Source organism: Maylandia zebra, linkage group LG9, assembly GCF_041146795.1.
Source record: "Maylandia zebra isolate NMK-2024a linkage group LG9, Mzebra_GT3a, whole genome shotgun sequence".
Taxonomy (NCBI): Eukaryota; Metazoa; Chordata; class Actinopteri; order Cichliformes; family Cichlidae; genus Maylandia; species Maylandia zebra.
In genome coordinates this window covers 29,579,564-29,601,771 of record NC_135175.1, presented here as the reverse complement: position 1 = coordinate 29,601,771, position 22,208 = coordinate 29,579,564, and the positions used below count along the sequence as shown (strand labels likewise).

Here is a 22,208-nt window from a genome sequence, read left to right as displayed (position 1 = left end):
ATGCAATCCATTATTACATTTAAATATGTATAGACAGTGCTGTGCAAAAGTCTTCAGCCACCTACGGGGAATGGAAATGGGGAATAAGTTCAGTGATTTATTGAAATGTGCATACATGGAGACACACTATGTTAGGGGAAAACAGAGTTTGTACAAGTCTGATTAGCTTGAAAGTACAAAGGAGTGTTAGGGCCACATTAAGAACAAAATGCAAAATGCCTTGGCACTGTCGTGCTGTGTGATACAACATACATTCTCTTTATTGCAGAAGGGTGTAACCATTGTTTCCTTGCATTTGTCCATTGCCAGCCATTTTGCTTTGTACAAATCTGGCCAACTCAGAGTTTGTGTGCTTTTTTTGTTCTGAGCAGATGCAGATTTCTGCACCGTTTTTTCAACGTCCTTATAATTATCACCACATAGTATTTATGTGCTAAAAGAGGGATAATTTCCTTGTAACTGTAAGTGTAATTGATTTCACTACAGAGGGCACTTTGTATAGAGCATAACAGCTGCAGGTTTTTTTCTTAAAACCACAACAGGAATCTTCACATTTCAACTTTTTTCCTGAAATAGAATTTTGACTTTATTCTCAAAATGATTAATAATGTATATATTTTTTTCTTAATGTGGTCCTGATACTCTGTGGTATGAAAGTCAGTATTTCCCATGACCAGCTTTGAATCAGAATCAGAATACTTTCTTAATCCCTAATGAAGGAAATTATGTAATTTTGCTTTTTGCTTTTTAAGATAGTCTGAACCTGAAGTTTTCTTGTCATGGACTAGTAACTAGTTTTTGAAGGACATTCAAAGCTTTTCTTTGGATGTTGGTCATGATGATCTCACATTGCTACATTAATGTTGAGATACGGGCTCTGTGTTGGCCAATCCATGACCAAAAGCTTACCATTGTGGGGTTTTCTGTGCAGGTATAGTTCGACTGAATTGGCAGTGTGTTTAGAATCATTGCCATGCTGAAAAATCAAGGTGTTGCCAACCAGATGCTTTCCACATTGCATTACATGGTAAATTAAAACCTACGTTTGTAGTTCCATTCATTTTTCCTAGATCCATAACACCACTGGCTGAAATGCAAAACTATGACAGAATGTATCATAAATCCAACAAAACATGAGAACAAATGATGTGTTTTTGTAACAGGGAGCAAGTTACAAATTTGGCATGATTTAATTTAAGTCTTTACAAAGTTGCTTGTTATGTATAGAGACAACACTGGTTTATCCAATGAGGTGCCTCTTTTATACTTGAATATAAGTGGTAAGTGGCTTAAGAAACCAAAATAAACATTCCTCTGTAAACAGTCAGGTAGAAGTACTGAAAGCAAATGAAGAAGCAGCCAATGTCCAAAGGGAAACTTTGAAAGACCATCAGAAGTATTGCTCAAGACCACCAAAAAAAAATGTGACCTGTGCTGCTACTCCAATATCCATTGCAATTTTTTGGATTTGAATAACACAAAATTAGTATACATCAATTGTCCAGTGTCTGATTTTAAAACCCTTTGAAAAAATAAGCAGAACTGTGCAGAAACATTTTTGTGTTTTTTTTTTTTTGTCATTTTTAAACAGGTTGAAAAGTTACATTTGAAATTACTTAAAACAATTTACCTCCTTTACTCTCATTTACTTTCATTCCACTTCTGTGGTGTTAGCTAGATGCTGTATAGTGATCGAGTGTATTTACATCTGCACCTTAAATACATCACAAAGATGAGAAGAAAAAAAAGAGTGTGACCAGGTCTTTTCATTATTTTCTCATTGCTGAATAAGTGTCTTCGTGCCATTACTGAAAGCAACAGCCAGCTACAGGACACAGGCTGCAGGACACAAAAATGAACTCATTCAGCAATAATATGCATTAACCTGTCTATCAGATTTAAATGTTCATTAATTCAAGGTGGAGGAACGCTGTACCGGATTCTGCTGGTCCACTTTAACGCCTGAGTACACCTCATGATTCAACAGCTTGTAGAACCACCTTTAGCGGCAATAACTTGAAGTAATCATTTTTTTCTATGACTTTATCAGTCTCGTCACATCTTTGTGGAGGAATTTTGGTTCCAGCAAGGAACCAAAAGCAAGGTCCCAGCAAAGTGTTTCAATCAGGCTGAGTTCTGGACTTTGTCTTGGTCATTCCAGCACCTTGATTCTTTGCTTTTTCAGCCATTCTGTGTTATCTGTAGAGAGAAAAATCCAATTTTAGATTTAGACAAAGTGCTGTGACACAAAAAAGCAAACCTCTAAATTTCTTCAAGTCAGAATATCCTCATTAAAATCATTTATGCTCTGTTCTGTTGTGACCCTTTCTTTGTGATAAATCTGGTTAACAACGTATGTTAACACACATAAATAGACATAATGTCACTCTTACACCCACAGCAAAAGGATGATATTTCTCTTTGGACATTGAAAGCATTCAAGTCAATTGCCGTGGGTGGGTGAGTGCTGCATGGGCAGAGAAGAGTCACATTGCAGTCTCATTAAGGTTTCACCGGCCATCTCTTAAAAGGTACAGCTTTTAGAATGATGGCATGCATCACAAAAAAGTGCATTAATAGAATTTTATATAACTTTAATTACCACTGGATTGATTTTTTGCCTTCATCGGGCCATATTAATCAAAATCAAAGTCAAAGTGCCTATGTACACAGAAACACGAGCTTCCTGATGTTGATTTGTTTGCCTCTCCACTCTGTTTTGTTTTATGAAAGCATCAAGCATTACAGGCCTAACTAATACTGTGCAATATGTTGTTTTCAGCAGTGCACAAACTCATACCTTTCATTGCCATTTGGAGCCATAACACAATAAATAATAAACAGAAATGCTCACGCTTCCACAATTCTGCCATCATGCCAGTATCACTGGAACAGCTGGCAAATGTTTGGCTCACTATCTCAGAAAGTGTCATGTAACAATAGAGAACAAATAATGTGAAGGTGTAAAAGTTAAAATTACCCACACAAGAAACTACACAGATGCACTCATATAAAGTTTTTCATGCATTCTCGCTTTCTCTCTAACGCATGGACAAAGAAACATGCAGAAATATCAGCTCTCAATCACTTAGCAGCTGACACAAGTCTATTGTTACACTGATACCTTCGTATTCTTTTGCGTATTTCACTTTAGCAGGATGCAGCAGACCCCTGTGGTGAGTTTAAATGGCATTTTCTATCAGTGGTATTGAGATTCAAGAGAAAAGGGGGGAAAAAAGTGCAAAGGAAAGCTACATTTGCATGATGAAAAAGCCAGAAAATGTCAGCATTGTGGAAAAGAAGACAATATAAATGTCAGTGACTAAAGATTATGCTTAGCATGCTTTTATAGAAAACATTTAAATGTGTTGGAACATATGTAATCGATAAGCCACAACTTTTTCTGTTTTTTTGTTTCTTTTTAAATACTTATTTAACAGCAACATTTAATTTTAATTTCATTTGATGTCATTAACTTTTTCTTGTCTCGTAATTATTTTTGGTTGTGTGTAATTGTGTATAAAAAGAGTCTTCCTTCACATGAAAAATCACTTGTAGAAGTTAAAGAAGTGGGTTTCACATTAAAACTTGCTTTCTTCACTAAAAAAAAATCACTGCTAAGGAGTTACAACAGATCCGTTTTTGTCTCTCATTTTATTCAGGGACGGAGCATTTATTTCATCTGATTGCAGAAGTATTTAAAAAAAAGGTGCAGCCAATTCTGTCTGTATTTTGTGCCTTTCAGGCTTTTTCTGATGTAAGTGTCTAAAATTTTCTTTGGGGGAATGCGAATCTGCATTTGTTTTTCTGATCTATCAGACTGAGGTATTCGTTAACTGGTACATTTTTAGTACATGCCCCAGCACACGACTACACAAAGGTGTGTGATCCTTTGATCCTCCAAAAATATGCAGCTGAGTGAGTAATTGATTCACTGCTTAGTGTAAGAGCTCCCTCAGTATGCTCTATACGTGTGTGCATGAACATGTGCAAACCAGTGTGTGTAGATCATAGGCACGCGTCTGTACACTGAAAGCGAATAGTGGATATAGTCATAGCTGTAGATCATTATATCGTGACCTTCTCATTGACAGTAATGGAAAAACAGAATGAAACAGGAGGCAATTATAATGTAAATGAAGACAGTTATTTGTTTACATCAGGCATAGCCTCGATGGATGGCAGGGATGCATCTTTCCTGCTATTGTTTTACTTCCCATGTTTGATATGCTGCCATAACAACAATGCAGCATTGTGATGTATCCCCTACAGTAGCATGGTTCTGTACAAAGCCAGCATTGAAGGGAGGCATTCTGAGCCCCTCTAACTGACCAGACCCCCCACAGGGTAATTTGCCAAACAACACGTGCTCCGTCCCATCTGGTATTACGATATTAGCAGGAGTGAGAAAGAGAAAAGAGGAAGAATGAGCATTGCCTTGGAAAGGCGTGGGAAGCAGGTAGCCAGAGATGAAGCCTTTAAGAGTTGTTCACTGTGTTCCCCAGAATACTGACCTGCCTACGGACTTGTCTTTTTTCAGGTTGATAGACTATCCCTAGAGACAGGTGTGCAAATGTGCACAGATCACCCCTCACTCTACCGTTTCCCCTCCCTCTCTGTCTTTCTTGTCTTTTTTTTTTTTACTTCCCTTCCTCTCACACACATTAAAAACAGTGGGGTAGAGACAAGAGCCACATTGTGCACAGAGCAGAGTTTGGCAGACCTCAAATTAAAGACTCAGGAAGGTTGGCTATGATAAGAGGATCAGGCTGAGTGTTGGGTTCAAAGGATGATCATCTGTTTCCCAGTCTACCAATACAGGGAGAGAGGTAAAAAAGAGGCACAGAGGCATAGGGGGAATTTGTACATCCCATCTGCAAAGCATAAGATTATGGGAGACAATAGGTAAATCCACCAATGAATTCCCAAAGAGACGTACTGACAAATGTGTGCATACAGAGGGACATACTGTACATGGAAAAGCATGCAGTGGCACACAGTGTGTTCAAATACCACTATAGGTATATGGAGAAGACTCGCACACCCACACATTGAGCGATCTTGCATGATAACCTTGGGTTACGACGCTAGAATAGTTTTCAGTCAGATTGAATGCTGTTTGTCCATTTGCCTGTTTATTTGCCTTCTCCTGGGAGGGAAAAAAAGATGGCAGATATGTGTAATTGAAATGTGCGAGGCCTAAAGGAACAGCATTGTTTAATGACAGCTTGTGTGGCTTAATATTTGCTGGCTCACATTCAGGGAATCTATTTTAATACAGGACTATCTCCTCCCTGTAAAAACTGAATGCCCCCAGCGGCCACAGTGCATTGAATAAAGAGCATTTGCTGCAAACCTCTGGCACCACTTCCAAATCCATTACCACAGAGAGCGACAGTGGTCCATAAACCACTGTAGAGAAGTACAGACGACTTCAGTTGCAAGCTGCTGTATCTATAGCTTAACCATGAGTATATATAGACAACTGGGGTTGGTAAAATAATATATCTAGAACATATGTATGCAATATGCTAGGGAAAATCTGGACAGCTCAGCCAGATTTCCTGTAACCTCAGATGATAACAGCATTTCCATGCCAGTCCATCTTGCCTTACACCTACATGTATCTGGGCATCCTACTGGCAAATCTCCTTTTTTAAATAAATTTGAATTGAAATATTTTTATTTAAAAGGGGCAGTCTATATTATTGAACATATCAATGTAAATATGCCAGAGTTAGCCAAATGGCTATGTTTCATCTCCAGTGCCTGGCAGTTCAGACAAAATAAAATAAAATAAATAAATTTAACACATCATTAGATAAGACAAATATGATATGGTTCTTTGGATATTACAGTGTTTTGAGCTGCTGTTGGATATTTTGTTACAATGGTGTCATGTCTGGCATCGTTTTTGATTGGTTGTCAAGGTTTTCTATAGTTTATGTTCATGGTCTGGCTATTCCTTAGCAAGAGTGGAGTAAGTTTATTAATCAGTGGTTTGATGCTACAAGATGTTGAACTCCAATTATTCTCTGTGGCAAGCCTAACACCTTTGCGCTGAAGCTCTACAAACATGAGGGTGAAAATGGATTAATGAAATACATATTGTATAGAGATTTGTCCTCAGCTTTAATGGTCCAGTCTATTAAAAATCGGTTGCCATGGATTTTGAAGTCATCAGTTAGGATTGTTAGATTATTGTTAGTATATTTAAGTTGGTTGTCAAGGCAGTGTTGGAAGATCATTGCATAAAAATGCACAGAAAAAGTGAAAACTTATAAACAGCACAAAGCGTAAACTAGACACTCTTTAGACAAGCTTCATCTTAAGAATACCAACTTTCAAACAAACCAAATACACAGAAAATGTGTCCACGCTGTAGGCATTTGTGCTTAAATTCTGTGCTGCATTGTGCCACATTTATAGAAACATACATGCAACAATAGCAAAAGTACACTTTACATAGAAATAAGTTTAGTGCTTACTATAAAAGAAATAATTAGTTTTACAGAGTCCGTGAACATAGGTGTCATTTGTCACTCTGTCCTTGGTGCTGAAACATCTGACAAAGAAAAAAATGGCTTGAAGGTTTCAAACTTAGCATATACTCACCAGCCACTGTGTTACCAACCACATCGCCACAATTCAGTAAATTTAGCCATGTAGACAAAGTCAATATGACCTGCTGAGGTTCAAACTGAGAAACAGGGATATAGGGATAGGGAATAAAGGGGAATGTGCTGTGGTTTTTGGTATCAGACAGGCATTTCCCATTCAAAAATCTTTCAGTTTACAGAGAATCTGAAAGACTGTGAAAAAACATTGAGTGGGTGGGAGTTCTCAGGGTAATAATCATTTTCTAATTCCAGAGGTCAGTGGAGACTGGACAAACTGCCTGGAGCTAATAATCAAATAACCACTTGTTACAACCGAGATTTGCAGAACAGCATCTTTAAAACACAAAGCAGATTGAATGGAACAGCTGAAGCCTACACCAGGTACAACTCCTGTCAGCTAATTACAGGAAACTGAGCCTTCAATTTGCCACAACTCACCAAAACTGGATGGTACGGAGGACTGAAAAAATGTCTTCTCTGACAGTCAAATTTAGGGTCAAAATTTGGTGCAAAAAACATGAAAATAGGGACCCATATTGCCAACAACAGGCTGCTGGTGGTGTTGATGCAATATTTGCACACTTTGAACACTTTTAGTACAAATTCAGCATGATTTAAACACTACACCACAGCTTCCCTGGTTGTTGTTGTTGACTGTGTCTGTCCCTTTATGGCCACATTGTAAGTAAGCTCAAATGATCTCAGACTGGTTTCTTGAACATGAAAGTAAGTTCACTGGCGTCCAAACTTACCAAATCAAAGAGCACTTTTCTGGGGCTGACAAATCTGCATCAATGCTTGATGCTGTCACAAGCAAATTTCAGACCATATCTGAAAAGTTTTAACTGAGATAATACTTCATACAAGAAGTCTATAAGATTCAAGACTCCATCACTCTTGCTTATAGATGCTATGTTAGCGTACAAGCTGGATTATTTAATGTATTTAAATGTAAATAGAAAGAATGTCTTTCAAGATTTTGAGTTAATAAAGCAGCAGTCAAAGTCAGCCAATGAGTCATCCAGCTTGCATAAGGTGACATGTTTTTTCTGCTCCCAAAGAACAGCATGTTCAAGTGATTAATGTTATAGTGTTGCATGGCATTTAAGAAAAGAGTGTGCCACCAATAGGGAGCAAAACAAATTCGACTGATTGCTTGGTTTGCCTTTGCTCAAAATGTCCATATTTAGACTTCCCCATAGTCAATTGACTGTACTGAGAGAAGAAGCCTTTTTTTTCAGCCTTCCTGCCATCAATTAAGGACTTAATTTTACTGAAGCCATAAAGTGACTGCAGTCTAATTTCTTCATCAGACATGTCATTACTGTGCTGTTTGAACAGTAATCATTTCAGAGCATGAATGCTGTTAGCGCCTTTCAATCTCCCTGAGATACTAGCTTAAAAAAAAGGTCAAACGACAAACACAATGAACAAGCTGCTTGAAGGACCAAAAACTGTGAAGAATATTGGTTGAATGCAAAAGAACAAAGAAGACTGATTAGACAAAGGCACATTCATTCAAATGTCTTGAAATAACATGTCATTGTATTGTAAAACCATCTGAAACATATAATGCTCATAACCTATATATTTGTATAGGATAATTACAGTACCCCCCCAACAAACAAACAAACAAACAAACAAATAAAAAACAAAAACAGACAAACATACACGCCAAAAAGAATCCCCCAAAAAACAGAGACCACGGAGTGGCATGATACTACCTAGTCCTGCTCAAAGACAAGAGTTGAAACTCATCTATTGATTAACGTGCCGAATGTTCCAGTAGGAGGTGAAATGAGTTATTTTAGGCCTGGTGTAAAAGGAGTCCAGAGATGGGGGGAAGCAGGAAACAATATGTCAGCACAGCGGGAGATTCAGGTGTCCAACACATGAATAACACCTTGCCGAGACGCCAAGCAGGGAGCAATGTGTGTGCACGTCTGTGTTTGCATGTGCCGTCTGTGAGCAAATACGTACAACAAGAGAAAAAGAGGAGAGAGAGTGACAAAGAGGTGGCTGAGGTGGTGCTAGGAGTCGATGAAGTGCCTTCTCTCTCCGGTGGCCTGGGGAGGCGTGGGTGTTATAGATTAAACTAGTGTCTCGGGGCTCATCTCATGGCTAACCCTGTCCTATTAAGAGTGGCAGCGCGAGTCTTTCACAGTCACTCTACTCAACTGCAGTGTGGACAGAGCTGCTGGCAAGGCTCTCACATGGCACTCCACTGTTGTGAACACTGGGGGGATGGAGATGCTTCGAGGCAGCCAAGGACACAAACCGATGTGACTGATGGCAGCACAATAAAGTGAGCAGCTCTTCTCCGCAGTGTTAGGACCCCCTGGTATTCACAGGGACATGAAATGGCTCTCTGGGGCATGTAAGCTTTTCTCTACTGATGATAAGCTCTTTGTGCTCTGTGGTCAGTTGACTGCTGATAGCACAATTGTGGCCCCAGGGCTTAAGTATTCTTCTGCATGGCCGAATTTCGCCGAACTGTCAGTCAATGATCGCGGTGACTTCATGAAGGTGTCATTCATTTTAGACAGCCCTACTAAACCGGCGACAAACCATGCCTCATAACTGCTCATCTCACAATCTCAGTGGAATCTGAAGCGACTTTGTATCCAACAAATAATGTGTTTAGCTTATTGGACTGGCTGTCATGTAGGCTCGGAAGGTATTGATCTCACAAGAAATAAGCATCCAGACAACACGCACTTTTGCTATTCAGAGAAATATGTTGGCTCACGCGGCTGCTATTAGAAATGTGTAATATTCTGGGCATGTTTGGCTTAACTTTGATTTGCTCTCGAGGGGGTTGGAGGGGTTGGTGATTCATAAGCAGTATTGTAAATATATAATACTGTGGTTAAACGGATTTAAAGCCGCTCTGCACATCACAGATTAACCAACACTGTTGGATTTTTCACCCATTTAATCTTCGGCCCTCTTCAGGTAACACAGGCATTCAGCACAAACAAATAAAATCAGCCCTCTAATGGCTTGCTGTGCTGTGATAATGATTCGTCAGTGGGAAAGACTAGATACAGTCCCGGCTATTGGCAGAAAACTATCCCCCCCCATTAGCAGGTGAGCATAGCTGAAGTTGAAGAAGAGTATTGAACTCTGCTATTGTTACAGTATACTGAAGTGAATGCACAAACAAACGGTGAACTTATTAAATATGCATATCATCCTGCCTCTCACATCCCTAAAATAACCACCAAGGTAAAAAAAAACAAGACAAAACAAAAAAACAACAGCTGCAACTAACACTTTATGCTGTTAAGAGAGAAAGCTGCGAAGGCGCGAGTAGAAACAGAAATGAGTGCCAAGTGAGACGTAAATTACTTTTTTTTTTGGACTTGCCCTTATAATATCTCAGTATAAATCGTCAACGAGCTCATCCATTGTTCTGTATTCACACATGGGAATCTGTCGATGTAAGGACTTTTTAACGTGTGTGAAGGATAATACTGTACCTGTGAGACTATGATGCTGTGATTAGTCCCCAGCTCTGAATTAACAAATTCCCTTGGAACATAACAGGTTCAATTGGCAAGGAAAAAATAAATAAAGTTCCTTCATTCAGTATCACTGCCAGTGCAATGAAGGTGCACATTTACATATCAAAGGGCGCTGCGCCATGTCTAGAATTTCAAGTATGTTCTGTTGTGATGTTGAAGAGCAGTAGCACTGACATGAGAGGAACTTGGTTTGTCCTCCTTACAAATTCCGCCGTTGATACGCTTCCTTGTTGCGTCTGCAGTCACCCATAAAAAGGTGCATAACAACTGAAGCAATAATGAGACACTTTAAACATGTAATTGAATGGTATGCAACTTGTTTATGGACAATATACATGTGTGGATATGGGTAATACTTAGCAATACAGAGCTGGCTTCATAAGTAGGTCATCTTCGAAGGAGAGGGAGAAAAAAAACCTAAAATGATACATGCAGGCACAGAATGAATGGCTGTTTTTTTTTTCCTTCTTGGGAAATTTCCCCTATGGCCTGCAGGTCTGATTTGATTCTCCCCAAGTCAAGCGTTGACACATTAGTACGTCTTCTCATTAACTCAGAGTTTCTCATTACCCCCTCCTGGTCCCATTTTATTCCAATTTAACCACAGCTATCCCAGACATACTTGGACCATCATGTGTCTCAGACATATTTAAAAGGCCGTGAAGCTCTGAACATTACTGTTTGCACTGTGGAATTTGCTCGATGGTTTGTCCATGCATTGTCTAATCTCCCGCTTCCATTTGTGAAGTAAATGAACTGCACTTTGCCCCCGTGTTGTCATCTCTTTTCATTTAATAGGAGACTCGATATCAAAACCTTTCAATCGTCTGCCATAGTACTCCATAAAAAGAAAAAATAATAAAGCCATAATAAAGCACTAATACGTGCTCTATCATGCCGGGGTGTTTGTTGTGTGTTTTTAGTTTTCAAATGCTAGTGTAGAATTTGAGAGCTCTGCTCTTTATTTTGATACTGTAGAAGAAAATATCCTGGGGGGGGGGGGGGTCTTTGTGCAATCAAATATTATTGGCAGTGTTTGGTAAGCTTAAAACAATATGATGGGGGGGGTATTAAAAGGTTTGGATTTTTTATATTATTTTTCTGGTCTCCTGTGCACTATATTTTAGTCTTCCACTCTGTTGAATTGTTACACACTGAATAAACATGTCAAATGAACTTAATTAAGTTTCATAATGAGCAAAATGTTATAAATGTGATAAATGTTGCATAAAATGATTCAGGGCAGGAATATTTTTATGACATTTAAAACACTTTCTAGTTGCCACATTGGCTGTTTCAGCTAACAAAGGTGAGTGTTTCATAATTATGAAAAGACACACATCTTTCAAAGAAATGCACCATACTATTAATTTCTTGGCATAAAACCTGGGACATCTTAATAAGTAGGAATTTTTGTCAAACAAAGCTGTTGTGAATGGGAGGGTGAATGTGAATGCACAGATTTGAGAGCACCTTGTAGTTAGTGGCTTGTGAGAAATGTTAAAACATTTGCAAATATGCAAATGCAGAGAGTATAACTGCAGAAGCAAAGAAGTTGAGAAAAAAAGAAACAAGAATATGTGAATCATAACTCATATGTGATAAATATGTAGTAATAACGAATAAACCAACCAGCAGTTTTAAGATATAGCAAGGTAACTTTTTGAGTCTGACAAAATTGGCTAAGCGTTGCTGCAGTTTAAGAGTGCCTTATTAAAACAGTCACATTTAAAATGCCTGAATCCACATGCAATTAAATAGCATTGCTCATGCTCAACTGTTTTCAGGCATTATTTATGCAAAGTCATTTGTCAGCTGGAGCTCCAAGACACCAGCTGCGCTTGCTAGGAGATTTGTGTCAAAACTGTGGCAAAGTCGGTGTGTGAAAGGAGCATTTCCTCATCGCATCCCGCAAGACTGTCCTCAGCTAGCTGCGGATTACAAGAAAATTAGACAGTTATAAAGGGTGAGATTTTGGGCCTGTATCCTAATTGTGGTGATGCAGCATGTTGAGATGGAAAGCAGAGCTTCTCCCTATCCCCAGTGAGATTCTGGCTAATGAGGCCGGGCGTACACCTCCTGCTGTCCACAGGCCCACCACCGCCTTCCCTCCTCCTTCTCCACCTGTGCAAGTATTACTGTTGAACTATGCATGGCTGTCTACAGATGCCGGTCCAGGCACAGTATGATGTACTATGCCAGAGGGCCTATTATTAGTATGTTATTCATTTTGCTTTGTTTATGCGGGGTTTGAATCGTATAAATTCAGGTAATGAGAACTGTTTTAAATATCTTATTGGTGCAGTTATTTCAGTTCTCTCAAACATACTTTTTAAGAAACAAAAGCACAGAGATTTCCTTTTGATGCTGGTTTCCAGGAATTCACAGCAGGAAGCTCAGTAAACACTGACTGTTGTACATTTCAGACTACTTTGCAGGTGTCGGTGTAACTTTGGGGAAACTTCTCGCTTGATTGCGGCGATCAGAATTTGACTGACACCCACAATTAATTCAGTTTTTACACCAGACTGTTGCTTCAGGGAGCTCTGTCTTCCCTTGATGTTGTCACCTCTTGAGAGTGATTGAAAGGGACAGAGTGTATTTCCTGTTAAAGAATCTTATAGCTGTGCCTAGCCAGTTGCATCTGGTGCACTGTAATCAAACCAATCATGGTGGTTGATGGTCAATGATTGCTTTCAGATTGGCTTGCCTTCACATAGTGCTCTTGCTCTCTTTTTTCTTTTTTTTTTCTTTTTATGGACACCTGCTGCAAGTGCAAGACTGTGAAGCCGTGGAGATGGAAGAGAGACAGAGGGCTTGAGAAGCATCTGTTATCACTGTGAAATCATGACTGCACAGCCTCTGATTATTTCTAGTGGTTGGACTCTAATTACATTGCTAATTCATGTGCATTTAATTTGGACAGATGATTTAGTCATATTCATTTTGCATGGCAAAAAAAAAAAAAATCCTCAATTTTAGGCATCCTCCAGCTTACACACTCTCCCACAGCCTCTGTCTCTTCACATAAGAACATTTTGCAGCCCTATTACCAGCTGTTTTCACTTGGTGTCTTCTGAAACAGCAGGCCAGAGAAGCCAAAGACCTGAGGCAGGGAGATAGCATTGCTGCCATAGTGGTTACATGTTAGTCAATTTGAAATACACAGAAAGGAATGTCTCTCATGTGACTCCCGGCCAGTAGAGCGTGACCAACTGCAAGCTCGCCAAGTACGGTTGGTCACACATGAGAGGGCAGGAGACAGGCAGAAGCACGAACACGGGTGTCATTGCTGTCGGATGTGTACACCTCATTCGCAGACATGCCGAGGCCGCTCATTCCACCCCTCGCTTTTCACTAATTGACCCTGAGCTGATATGTCAGACGCTCAAGTAGGAAGAACATATGAACTCTGAAGCTATTGTTTGAGAACTCTTGTATGTGGGGTGAAGTCCTGCTGAACCAAATAAGTGCTGCTTGACTTAATCACCCTGAGGGGGGGGAAACGTTGACCTGGTCAGGACCTGCAATATGTGTCTCATGAACTTGGTGCTACTGTACTATTAACTGCCAATTGACCTGTCATGTAAACAACAAGCATACACACAATCATTATCCTTCCTATCATATCAGTTGTTGCTTTTTTCACAGGCAGGTGTGAACAATGCCGCTTGAATGTGTTTTGCCAAACTGAATAAATACAGGAAATAACACGTAATGCTGTTTTTTATTGAATGTGAAGACTGATGTTGACATTTGATAGCAGTTACTCATGCTTGAAAATGATAATATAACAAAAATGAAGTGAGAGGAAACTGCTGTCAACAGCGATGCTGATATCGAGTTGCAGCATTTTCCTCAAGAGCTCTTAGCACGTACATGATGAACACTACACCAAAAGTGCATTAGATCAGAAGTGCAAACACATGACACAATTATGATTTGCAAACAAGTTGGAGGTAAAAATTACTTCTTTTTTCCCCTCACTCAGCCTCTGGACTATGAAACAAAGAAGGCATATACCTTTAAGGTAGATGCTTCCAACGCTCACCTGGATCCAAGATTTCAGAGCTCTGGGGCCTTCAAAGACACAGCAACAGTGAAGATTAACGTTTTGGATGTGGATGAGCCTCCGGTGTTCAATAAGCCCTCCTATGTGATGGATGTGTATGAGGACACACCTGCGGGGACCATCATCGGAGCAGTGACTGCACAGGATTTGGATGCCAGCAGCAGCCCAGTCAGGTAAAGTTAAACTCTTCAGGATTAAAAAGTAGATCCTGTAGACATATATTTCTGCACATGGTGTTTAATCACAGTTCAGTTTTATCAGTTTTGTTATATCTCAGTGGTGGGAAAAGTGATCTGATTTATCAAAGGGTAAGCCAGTCTCAGGTTTCTTTCAAGTTAAACTGCCACAAATATTTTGCACACAGTGGAAACTGTCTGGAAAACCTTTGTTTTTAATGCCCCAGGAAGTGGTTGTATTTAAATCACAAACATATGTCTCCACAGTACTACACAAATGTCTTGAGTAACCTCTCATTTCTTTATATTCTGCAGAAAAATGGGAAATATGTGCACTGAGTTATTAAAAGATGAGTATAATTCAAAGGTTAATATTTGGTGTAACCAGATAGTATAAGTAACTCCAGTACAGCCTGAACTCTCTTAAGCAAGGTTTCTTGTTATTTCTGTAAGCAGTTTTCAGGCATAGTTCTCCAGTCTTGTTAAAGGGCATACAATACAATTCTCTGGATGTTGTCTGCCATGATGAGGTCTGGACTCTGAAGAGGCACATTTTTCGAGCAGGATACACTTTTGTTGCATTAATAACATGTAAGGCATCACTTTTGTGCTGGAAAAATAACGCTGTTGCCAGTTAGATGCTTTCCAGATGGTATTGCATGATCCACTAAAATCTGGCTGGACTTTTCTGCATTCATAATTCTATCAATTTTAATCACATGCCCACTACCATTGGGTAAAATATAGCCTGGAATTTTGGAATTTTCTGTATAGTCAACTAAACTGTTGTAACAAGGTACCAAAAGATACAATTTAAAATAGTTTCTATGTTAAGTTGTGTGAAGACATGAATTAGGTGTGTTTTTATACTTATTCACAGTTTAATAAACTATAAGAAGCATATCTGTGAGGCTTCTCAGTCATCCAGGTCATCGTAGTGTAAGGAGCTTGGAAAGAAGAGCATCTGGAGTTGTACACCTGCATCTAAAGGACAAAGGCCATTTTTTTGAGAATGCCAATGTCCACTTCTTGGACAGAGAAGACAGAGGGTTTGAAAGAGGAGTGAAAAAGCCATCTATGTCCACTGTGAACAACCATCTTCAAACAGAGGCGGTGGCTTACGACACCAACTGTCTGCCATCTATAATCCAGTTTTGAGATCCCTTCCCAGACACTTTAATGCCCACTCACATCTTAGGTCATTTGTTCTCAGTAAGTCACATGATAGGGTGGGGCAAGGTCTCACAACAGGTTCACCCAAAACTTTGGCTGATTGTGACCCACACCTGTTTTCACACCTTTGCTTGTGTGATTAGGAAGAGGAACAACAGGGGGTCCAGGATCCTCTTAGGGACACTCCCAACAGGACTTAAAAATCTGGGACTCTCCACCAGTTGCTCTTAGAACTGAAGAAACTTCTCAGATGAGAGGTTGAGAGGTGAAATATCTTCAAGAAATTTTAAAGAAGTCCAGACACTTTTAAAATATAAGAACAAAAGAAATAAAAAATGTGCCTGAAGAATGTTGCACTGCACTGTATATAATTCGAAATATTTCTCTTTTGTAGGAATGTTCAGAGACAAACTGCACTTGAAAATCAGTTTTTCATGCAATCAGTTATGCCACTGACCGAATATGATGCTGAATGAACAACACTTACTTCTTTTCTTAATTACTAAGATTAACAGACTTGTCAAGATGCTATGCATTTTGTGCCAACTTAATTATACTAAATTTGCATCGTCATGATGGTTTTATGTAGAACCTTGACAACACAGCTACATTACAGTGTTTCCCGTGATTCAGAAATCCCTGCCATTAAAAGAAACACATTGGTTGACATTATTCAGACTATAATTTGTACTAAATACTTGAGTAAAGTATGGTAGGATCTAAACGCGCATCCATCTTCAAGAGCTCAGGCTATTGAGCCAAATTGCCCTTGGTATTCTCTTGAGAATAAAAGTGTTAAATAGGGAAGTACTGTCATTCTGCAGCCGGTGATTGAAGGTTTTAGATCTCTATTCATCGGTGTTTCCAGTCTTCATTCATCAGTGTCATCATAGCTTTAATCTTGAGAGTTTTGTCAGGTTTACTCATCAATCTAAAGCCCAATCAGTCTATGTAGAACATTTGACACTGCCATCTAAAATCCTGCTAGGATGATCTGTTAGCAGGTCTACACTTGCCGGTAATGTTACACAACATAAGCAGCCTATTTGAACTTTGTAAGAGTTGTCATTAAGTATATTTAAATATTCTGTGTACTTTCAAAACAAAAATTAGTGACTTTAGTTTTTAATAGTTTATAATGACTCATTAAACTAAACTGAATGTATTGATCCCTGCCTCTCAAGCTGAACATTAGAGATACCTGTTGTTATGTTTAATTTGTTTTGCAGATGACAAATAGGGATAAAGCAGCAGGAACCTATGTAATTATGCCAACAAAGGCAGACAATTTGGGAATAAATCAGTAATGTAATAACATCATTGAAAGAAAACTACAAAGCTGGACATTGAGAGGCGATAGCACACTGGGAACAATAGTGAGCAGTATGGACATAATAAGCCAGCCCTGACAGAAGAAAGCAATGCAGTGACCAATGCATCTACTGAGCTGAGGTTAAAGATTATGGCCAAACACAAGGTATCAACCCAACTGAAAACGATCTGGAGCTGAAACGGAACAATTTTGAAGAATATGTGGGAAAAAGAGTTGTCACACAACACAAACTCCAAGTGGCTATTGGACCTAAGAGCACACCTCCCAGAACAAGAACCAGTCATCTTCACAAAGACAGACATCCACTTTCTGGAATGAAGAACTGGACAGTACCGGGACCCGGCACAAGCCCAGCCTATGAAAAAGCTATCTCCTCCTGAGATCCAGCCTGTTCATTTATGGCCCCTGTAGTCGACATACAAATCACAAAAAAAGTTAAATTGGAAGATATTTTTGCCCTTTGTTCTCAAGAGGATTTGGCGATCCATGATTGCCTGGCAGCACGAATAAGGGGCTGCTAATAGCAGGTATTCATCCAGACAAGGCAGAACAATCCTGATCATGAAGGATCCCCTAAAGGCAGGTAACAGCCAATTACCTGCCTCTCCACAGAACACAAATTCCTATCAGGCATTATAGCAACCAAGCCGATTAGGTATATAAGTCAACACGTGACCATGACCGTTTTCCAATGCTCAGAAGAGCATTGGAAAACCCACCAGACTGCCAAAGCATCAGCTTGTGGTTGATAGAGCAGACAGTAGGAACACATGTGAAAGGTAAAGTCCAAAGTGATCCCAGTGGTATTAGTTACATCAGAAGCTGTAACCCCCCAAACTGGGAGAGAGACTCCACCAGATTCTAAGCACAACATCAGAGGTCTCTGTCCAGAAGATTGCAGTTCTAGCAACAACTAAGACACTGGACTTGTTACTGGACACCTTTCATACTGTTTAAGTCCAGTTAAGAAGGAACAGGACGAACATTTTCACCAATCACTTTTAAAACTGTAGGTGACAAAGAGTGGACCTTAAAAATCTGCATAATTTACAAAATTGATTTTACAAAACAGATTTCATACCTTGTTTTGTTTTGTTTGTTTTTTTCTTTTTCTTTTGCTTTATTTTTGTCGGGTGCAGGTTGTTTTCCCATAGACTTCTATATAAACATTTAAGATTGCATGCATCATTTTTTTTTAACAGTGAAGGAAATACTTACTGTATCATGCAATCAAAACCCAGATTGTACAGTGAATTACGTTTTACCTTCTCAAATCTAATCCCTTTTGTTGTATCAGTTTAGTATTGCTGATAAAGTATTTTCAAGACATTCTGAACAAAACATGTTTTCAATAAATCAAGGTTTACATACATGGCTGTGGATTCTACATAAATGCATACAGTATCATCACTTCACAGTGTTGTAGCTTGTAGTAAGTCTGCTTTGGACAATGCAGATGACATGTTTGCATTAAATACTGCTCAGAAGTAATAGATCTAAGAATGTGTTAGATGAAAGAAAAGTGTAAACCATAGCATAATATATCCATGTAACCTTACAAGGGTACTAAAAACAAATGGAAATTCATTCCCTTTGCTAATTTATATTATTAGAATTAATTACTCAGGTTTTAATTTCCTCTTTAATAGTTTTTTGTTGAACGCTGAAATCAACCACCTAGTTTATGAAAGCTGAAGGGTCCTTTATAAGGCGCTGCTGCTCTCTCCTGGGTAATTATCAGGTGAGACATTTTAACATTACAGCTCAGTTTTATAGATCTGACATGCCTCACTCATTTTCTGATTTATAATCAAGGCAAGACGCTCCTTTTCTTTCTCAATCTCTCTGCCTCGATATGCACCCGCCACTGCACGCACACACATACATAGAACGCACACTTACTCATGCTGCCCCATTTTCTACCATTAAACCTCAGTGGTGGATAACAATAGACTGTCCTTTGCAAAGACAAAAGAGTGCATTCTTAAAAATGTATGAGAACCCTTTCGCTTTTTAAAACATATTAGCTGCTCTTATTCAGGTGGATTGCTTTATAGTAATGGATTTCAGAGATGAATTACCAGAGTGTTACGCAAAAAATGGGAAAAAAAAAACATGTTGCATGGACAGTAGTTGTTTTATTATGAATATTTCATCCCAGGGAAAACAAAAGAAGAGAAGAAGCAAAGATTTGTACAACAAAAAACGAATGCCCTCTACTCTGTGGATCTCCACTTTGTCTCCAACATTTTAAATATTCATCAATACCACAGCTGACATTGTTCATTTGTGTGCCTTTAGAGAGCCATACATTCTTCACTTCAAAACAACGGACCCAGTGACCCATCATGCATAAGGAATAATGCTTTTAGACATTTAGACTCGACCAGTAACACTATTTAGCAGTATAGTGTCAAGCTATCTCTAGCTGCAGGGACAAAAAGGGCATCATGAATAGTGCATTGTTGGCTGATTCTATAGAGCTTCCTACAGCTTGTGTTAGTTTTCAGAACTTAAAGATGGAAAGGCCTCTGCCTAAAAAAGGCAGTAACACAGATCACAAGACTTTGAAGAGGCACATTGGTCATGGACTTTAAAATGCTACCACAGTAAAACCATAAACTCTAAAAACCAACGACTGTAGAAAATAAACTGAAACATGCCTTCCTTTTTTCCCTTAAATCACCTTGTGCACTGTGTGCAATGTGCACTGAAGTGAATTAACATCATCGCAATTCAAAGAAGGAGATAACGCCATAATTAATTTTCATATCTACAGCTGTCTGCACTGAGTTGATCTTAAATAGACTCTTTATATCTGTGATTTCTTATTCCTAGCTGTTGATGAGCTCTATTCTATTTAAAGATAACTCAGAGATTAGGACAATTACAAGTAAAACTATTTTACATGCTTTTTGTCCCACATGAATACAGAATTAATGTTTTTTTCATCTTTGTAATGCACTTTTAGAAACTGTGACTGATGTGTTGATACGTATTGTGTCGTTGAACTGAATACCAGCGCTGTTTGTTAATGAACATGCGATATCTTGTAATACCAACTGCATGGGCCACGGTGAAAGCAACACATGTGCTTGACTAGCAGGTTGACAACAATGATACCCTCTCCCCACAAAAAGCATAAAAATAAAATGTTTTACCCTGAGGAAAAATTACACCTATTGATTTTTTTGAACTTTTGATGGGAGTTTGGCTGTAATATTTATCAAAGAGACTCACACTAAACTATTTTGACACGATCATGTTCGCTTCAAGATTCCCATTACATCTCAACTGACCTAATTGTGAATGAGAATGAAAAAAGACAATCTATTTATTCCTGCTGGAACGCCATTGACGATCACAAAATTATTAATGAAAAATAGCCTTTTAAGATCAAATAGCATGGAGTGATGAATGGCGCTGTCACTGCCATGCGGTCTGCTCTCAGATCTCTTTTGTGTTTCATAGTTTGCATTCAGAGCAACTCAGTAAGACCAAAGATGCATTTCACAGAGAGGACATCATGCCTTCTGTTCTCAGACATCGAACCAACACTTTATGCCTTTGTTGTTCATTGAGCATGAGAGATTGATACGGTTTCAACTGTGCCCAAAATTCATTTATGTTCCCAAGAAAACCGTTAGCTCAGCATGGCCAAAGTACGTGTGCCCCATTACTAGATTGGAATGTATATGCGATCCTCAGCACATTTCCTGGAAATGACCATTCAGAATGAGTAATGAAGGCTATGCCAACATTACATTACACCTAACTCATATACATGAAGCTAGAAGGAAAATCGCTGTGGTTTAATTTGCTGGTTTGTGCTGCAAATGGATGTCTTTAAACTAACGTTTTCTTTCAGATATTCCATTGACTGGAAGACCGACTTGGACAGCTACTTTGACATTGATCCAGTGGAGGGAACGATTTCTACAAACGAACTTCTTGACAGAGAAAACATCGCCCAACACAATATCTCCATCGTAGCGACAAAACTCAGTAAGTATGACAATGAGATCAGTTATGATTCACGCAGGTGTCATTGTCCTTCCCCCACCTTAATCTGCGTGAAGGATTTAATGCACTTTTACTCAAGTCAATACTCAATCCCATTTTGCTGGAAAGGTTTATAGGTATCTATAAACTATGATAGCTCTCCCAGAGGGATGTGTCTTCAGGACATTGTCTCCTCTAGCATACTTGCCTTAACTCTGTTTTCATTTTTAACTGCCTCTTTTAGCACGTTTGATGTCACTGGCATTGGAAGAGAGCTTGTCTTGCCAGAGTCAACTTTTACTTACGCCGCAATAAAACGTGAACCTTCCACAGTTTAACAGTCCGCCGACGCAGCGGCATCGCAGCATGTTGTGAGCCAAGCTCGGAAAAGGATGGAACTAATGTGAAGCTGTGGCTTTAAGACATGTCATCAAGCTAATTATGTTTTTATGAAGGAAGTGGAGCAAATTTCTGGATAAATAAGCAAATCCATCGTCATCAAGTCATCAAATCTGCTAAGAACCGTCAAAGTCATTATCCCAGAGGCAGGCTGGTGCTCAATCAAAATTACACATGCTGTATATTCATTAGGACAGACTGTGAAATATGGGCTGTTAAAACTTGAGTCATTGTCGCCTTGGAAACTGATATTAGTCACTTCCCCTCAAGGTCATGGAAGTGACATGCTAATTTTGTTTTCAATGTGTGTGCGCCTTTCTTTGTGTGGCTTTTGTGCATAAGTGCCAAGAAATTGCAGGATGAGGTAGACTGAGAGGAAACAGCACAGATGAAGAGGAAGAGAAGCGAGATGGAAGTTTTAATAGGCAGTTACATGTTCAGTGTGTCATACTAGATGCAGGAATCAGGGGGAAGTTCTGCTCATTTTATCCTCACCCACCTACGCTTCACTCCTTTCTTATCACCTCGCTACAAGTCGGGCTCTGATCCAGACCTCTGCCCACCCCTCTCAGAGGACCAATGTTCATCTACAGACAATGTTACTCACTGACAATAACAAAAAAAGAAATAAACAAAACTTCCAGAGCCAGTGTTTAAAAATAATAGTTGGACTGGTGCAGCAAGAACAGAGATAAAACCAGCACCCCAGAGTTTGTGTCCCAGCTTGAGTTCAAATCTGTGTTTGACCTTGAGTTAGATTTGGCAGTACTTTGTGTTCTGGGTATTGGATGGCTGTTATGGCTCCACTCTTCTGGATACTATTGTCATCGTTGGCATGTTTGCTGTCTGTTATTCAGGTCTTAAACCATGGATAACAACAATAAATACTAAAGCAAGGATGCCTTC

The 22,208-nt window shown here is 39.2% G+C and overlaps 1 protein-coding gene across 1 annotated transcript in view; it reads left to right on the top strand.

Annotated features, from left to right (window-relative positions):
• LOC101477368 (cadherin-12) overlaps positions 1-22,208 on the top strand; it is a 100,349-nt gene that overhangs the window by 63,987 nt on the left and 14,154 nt on the right. Inside the window, exons 7-8 of the mRNA XM_004551809.3 lie at positions 14,139-14,392; positions 20,770-20,906. Of these exons, the coding sequence (XP_004551866.1) occupies positions 14,139-14,392; positions 20,770-20,906 (391 nt within the window). The remainder of the gene's footprint in view (positions 1-14,138; positions 14,393-20,769; positions 20,907-22,208) is intronic.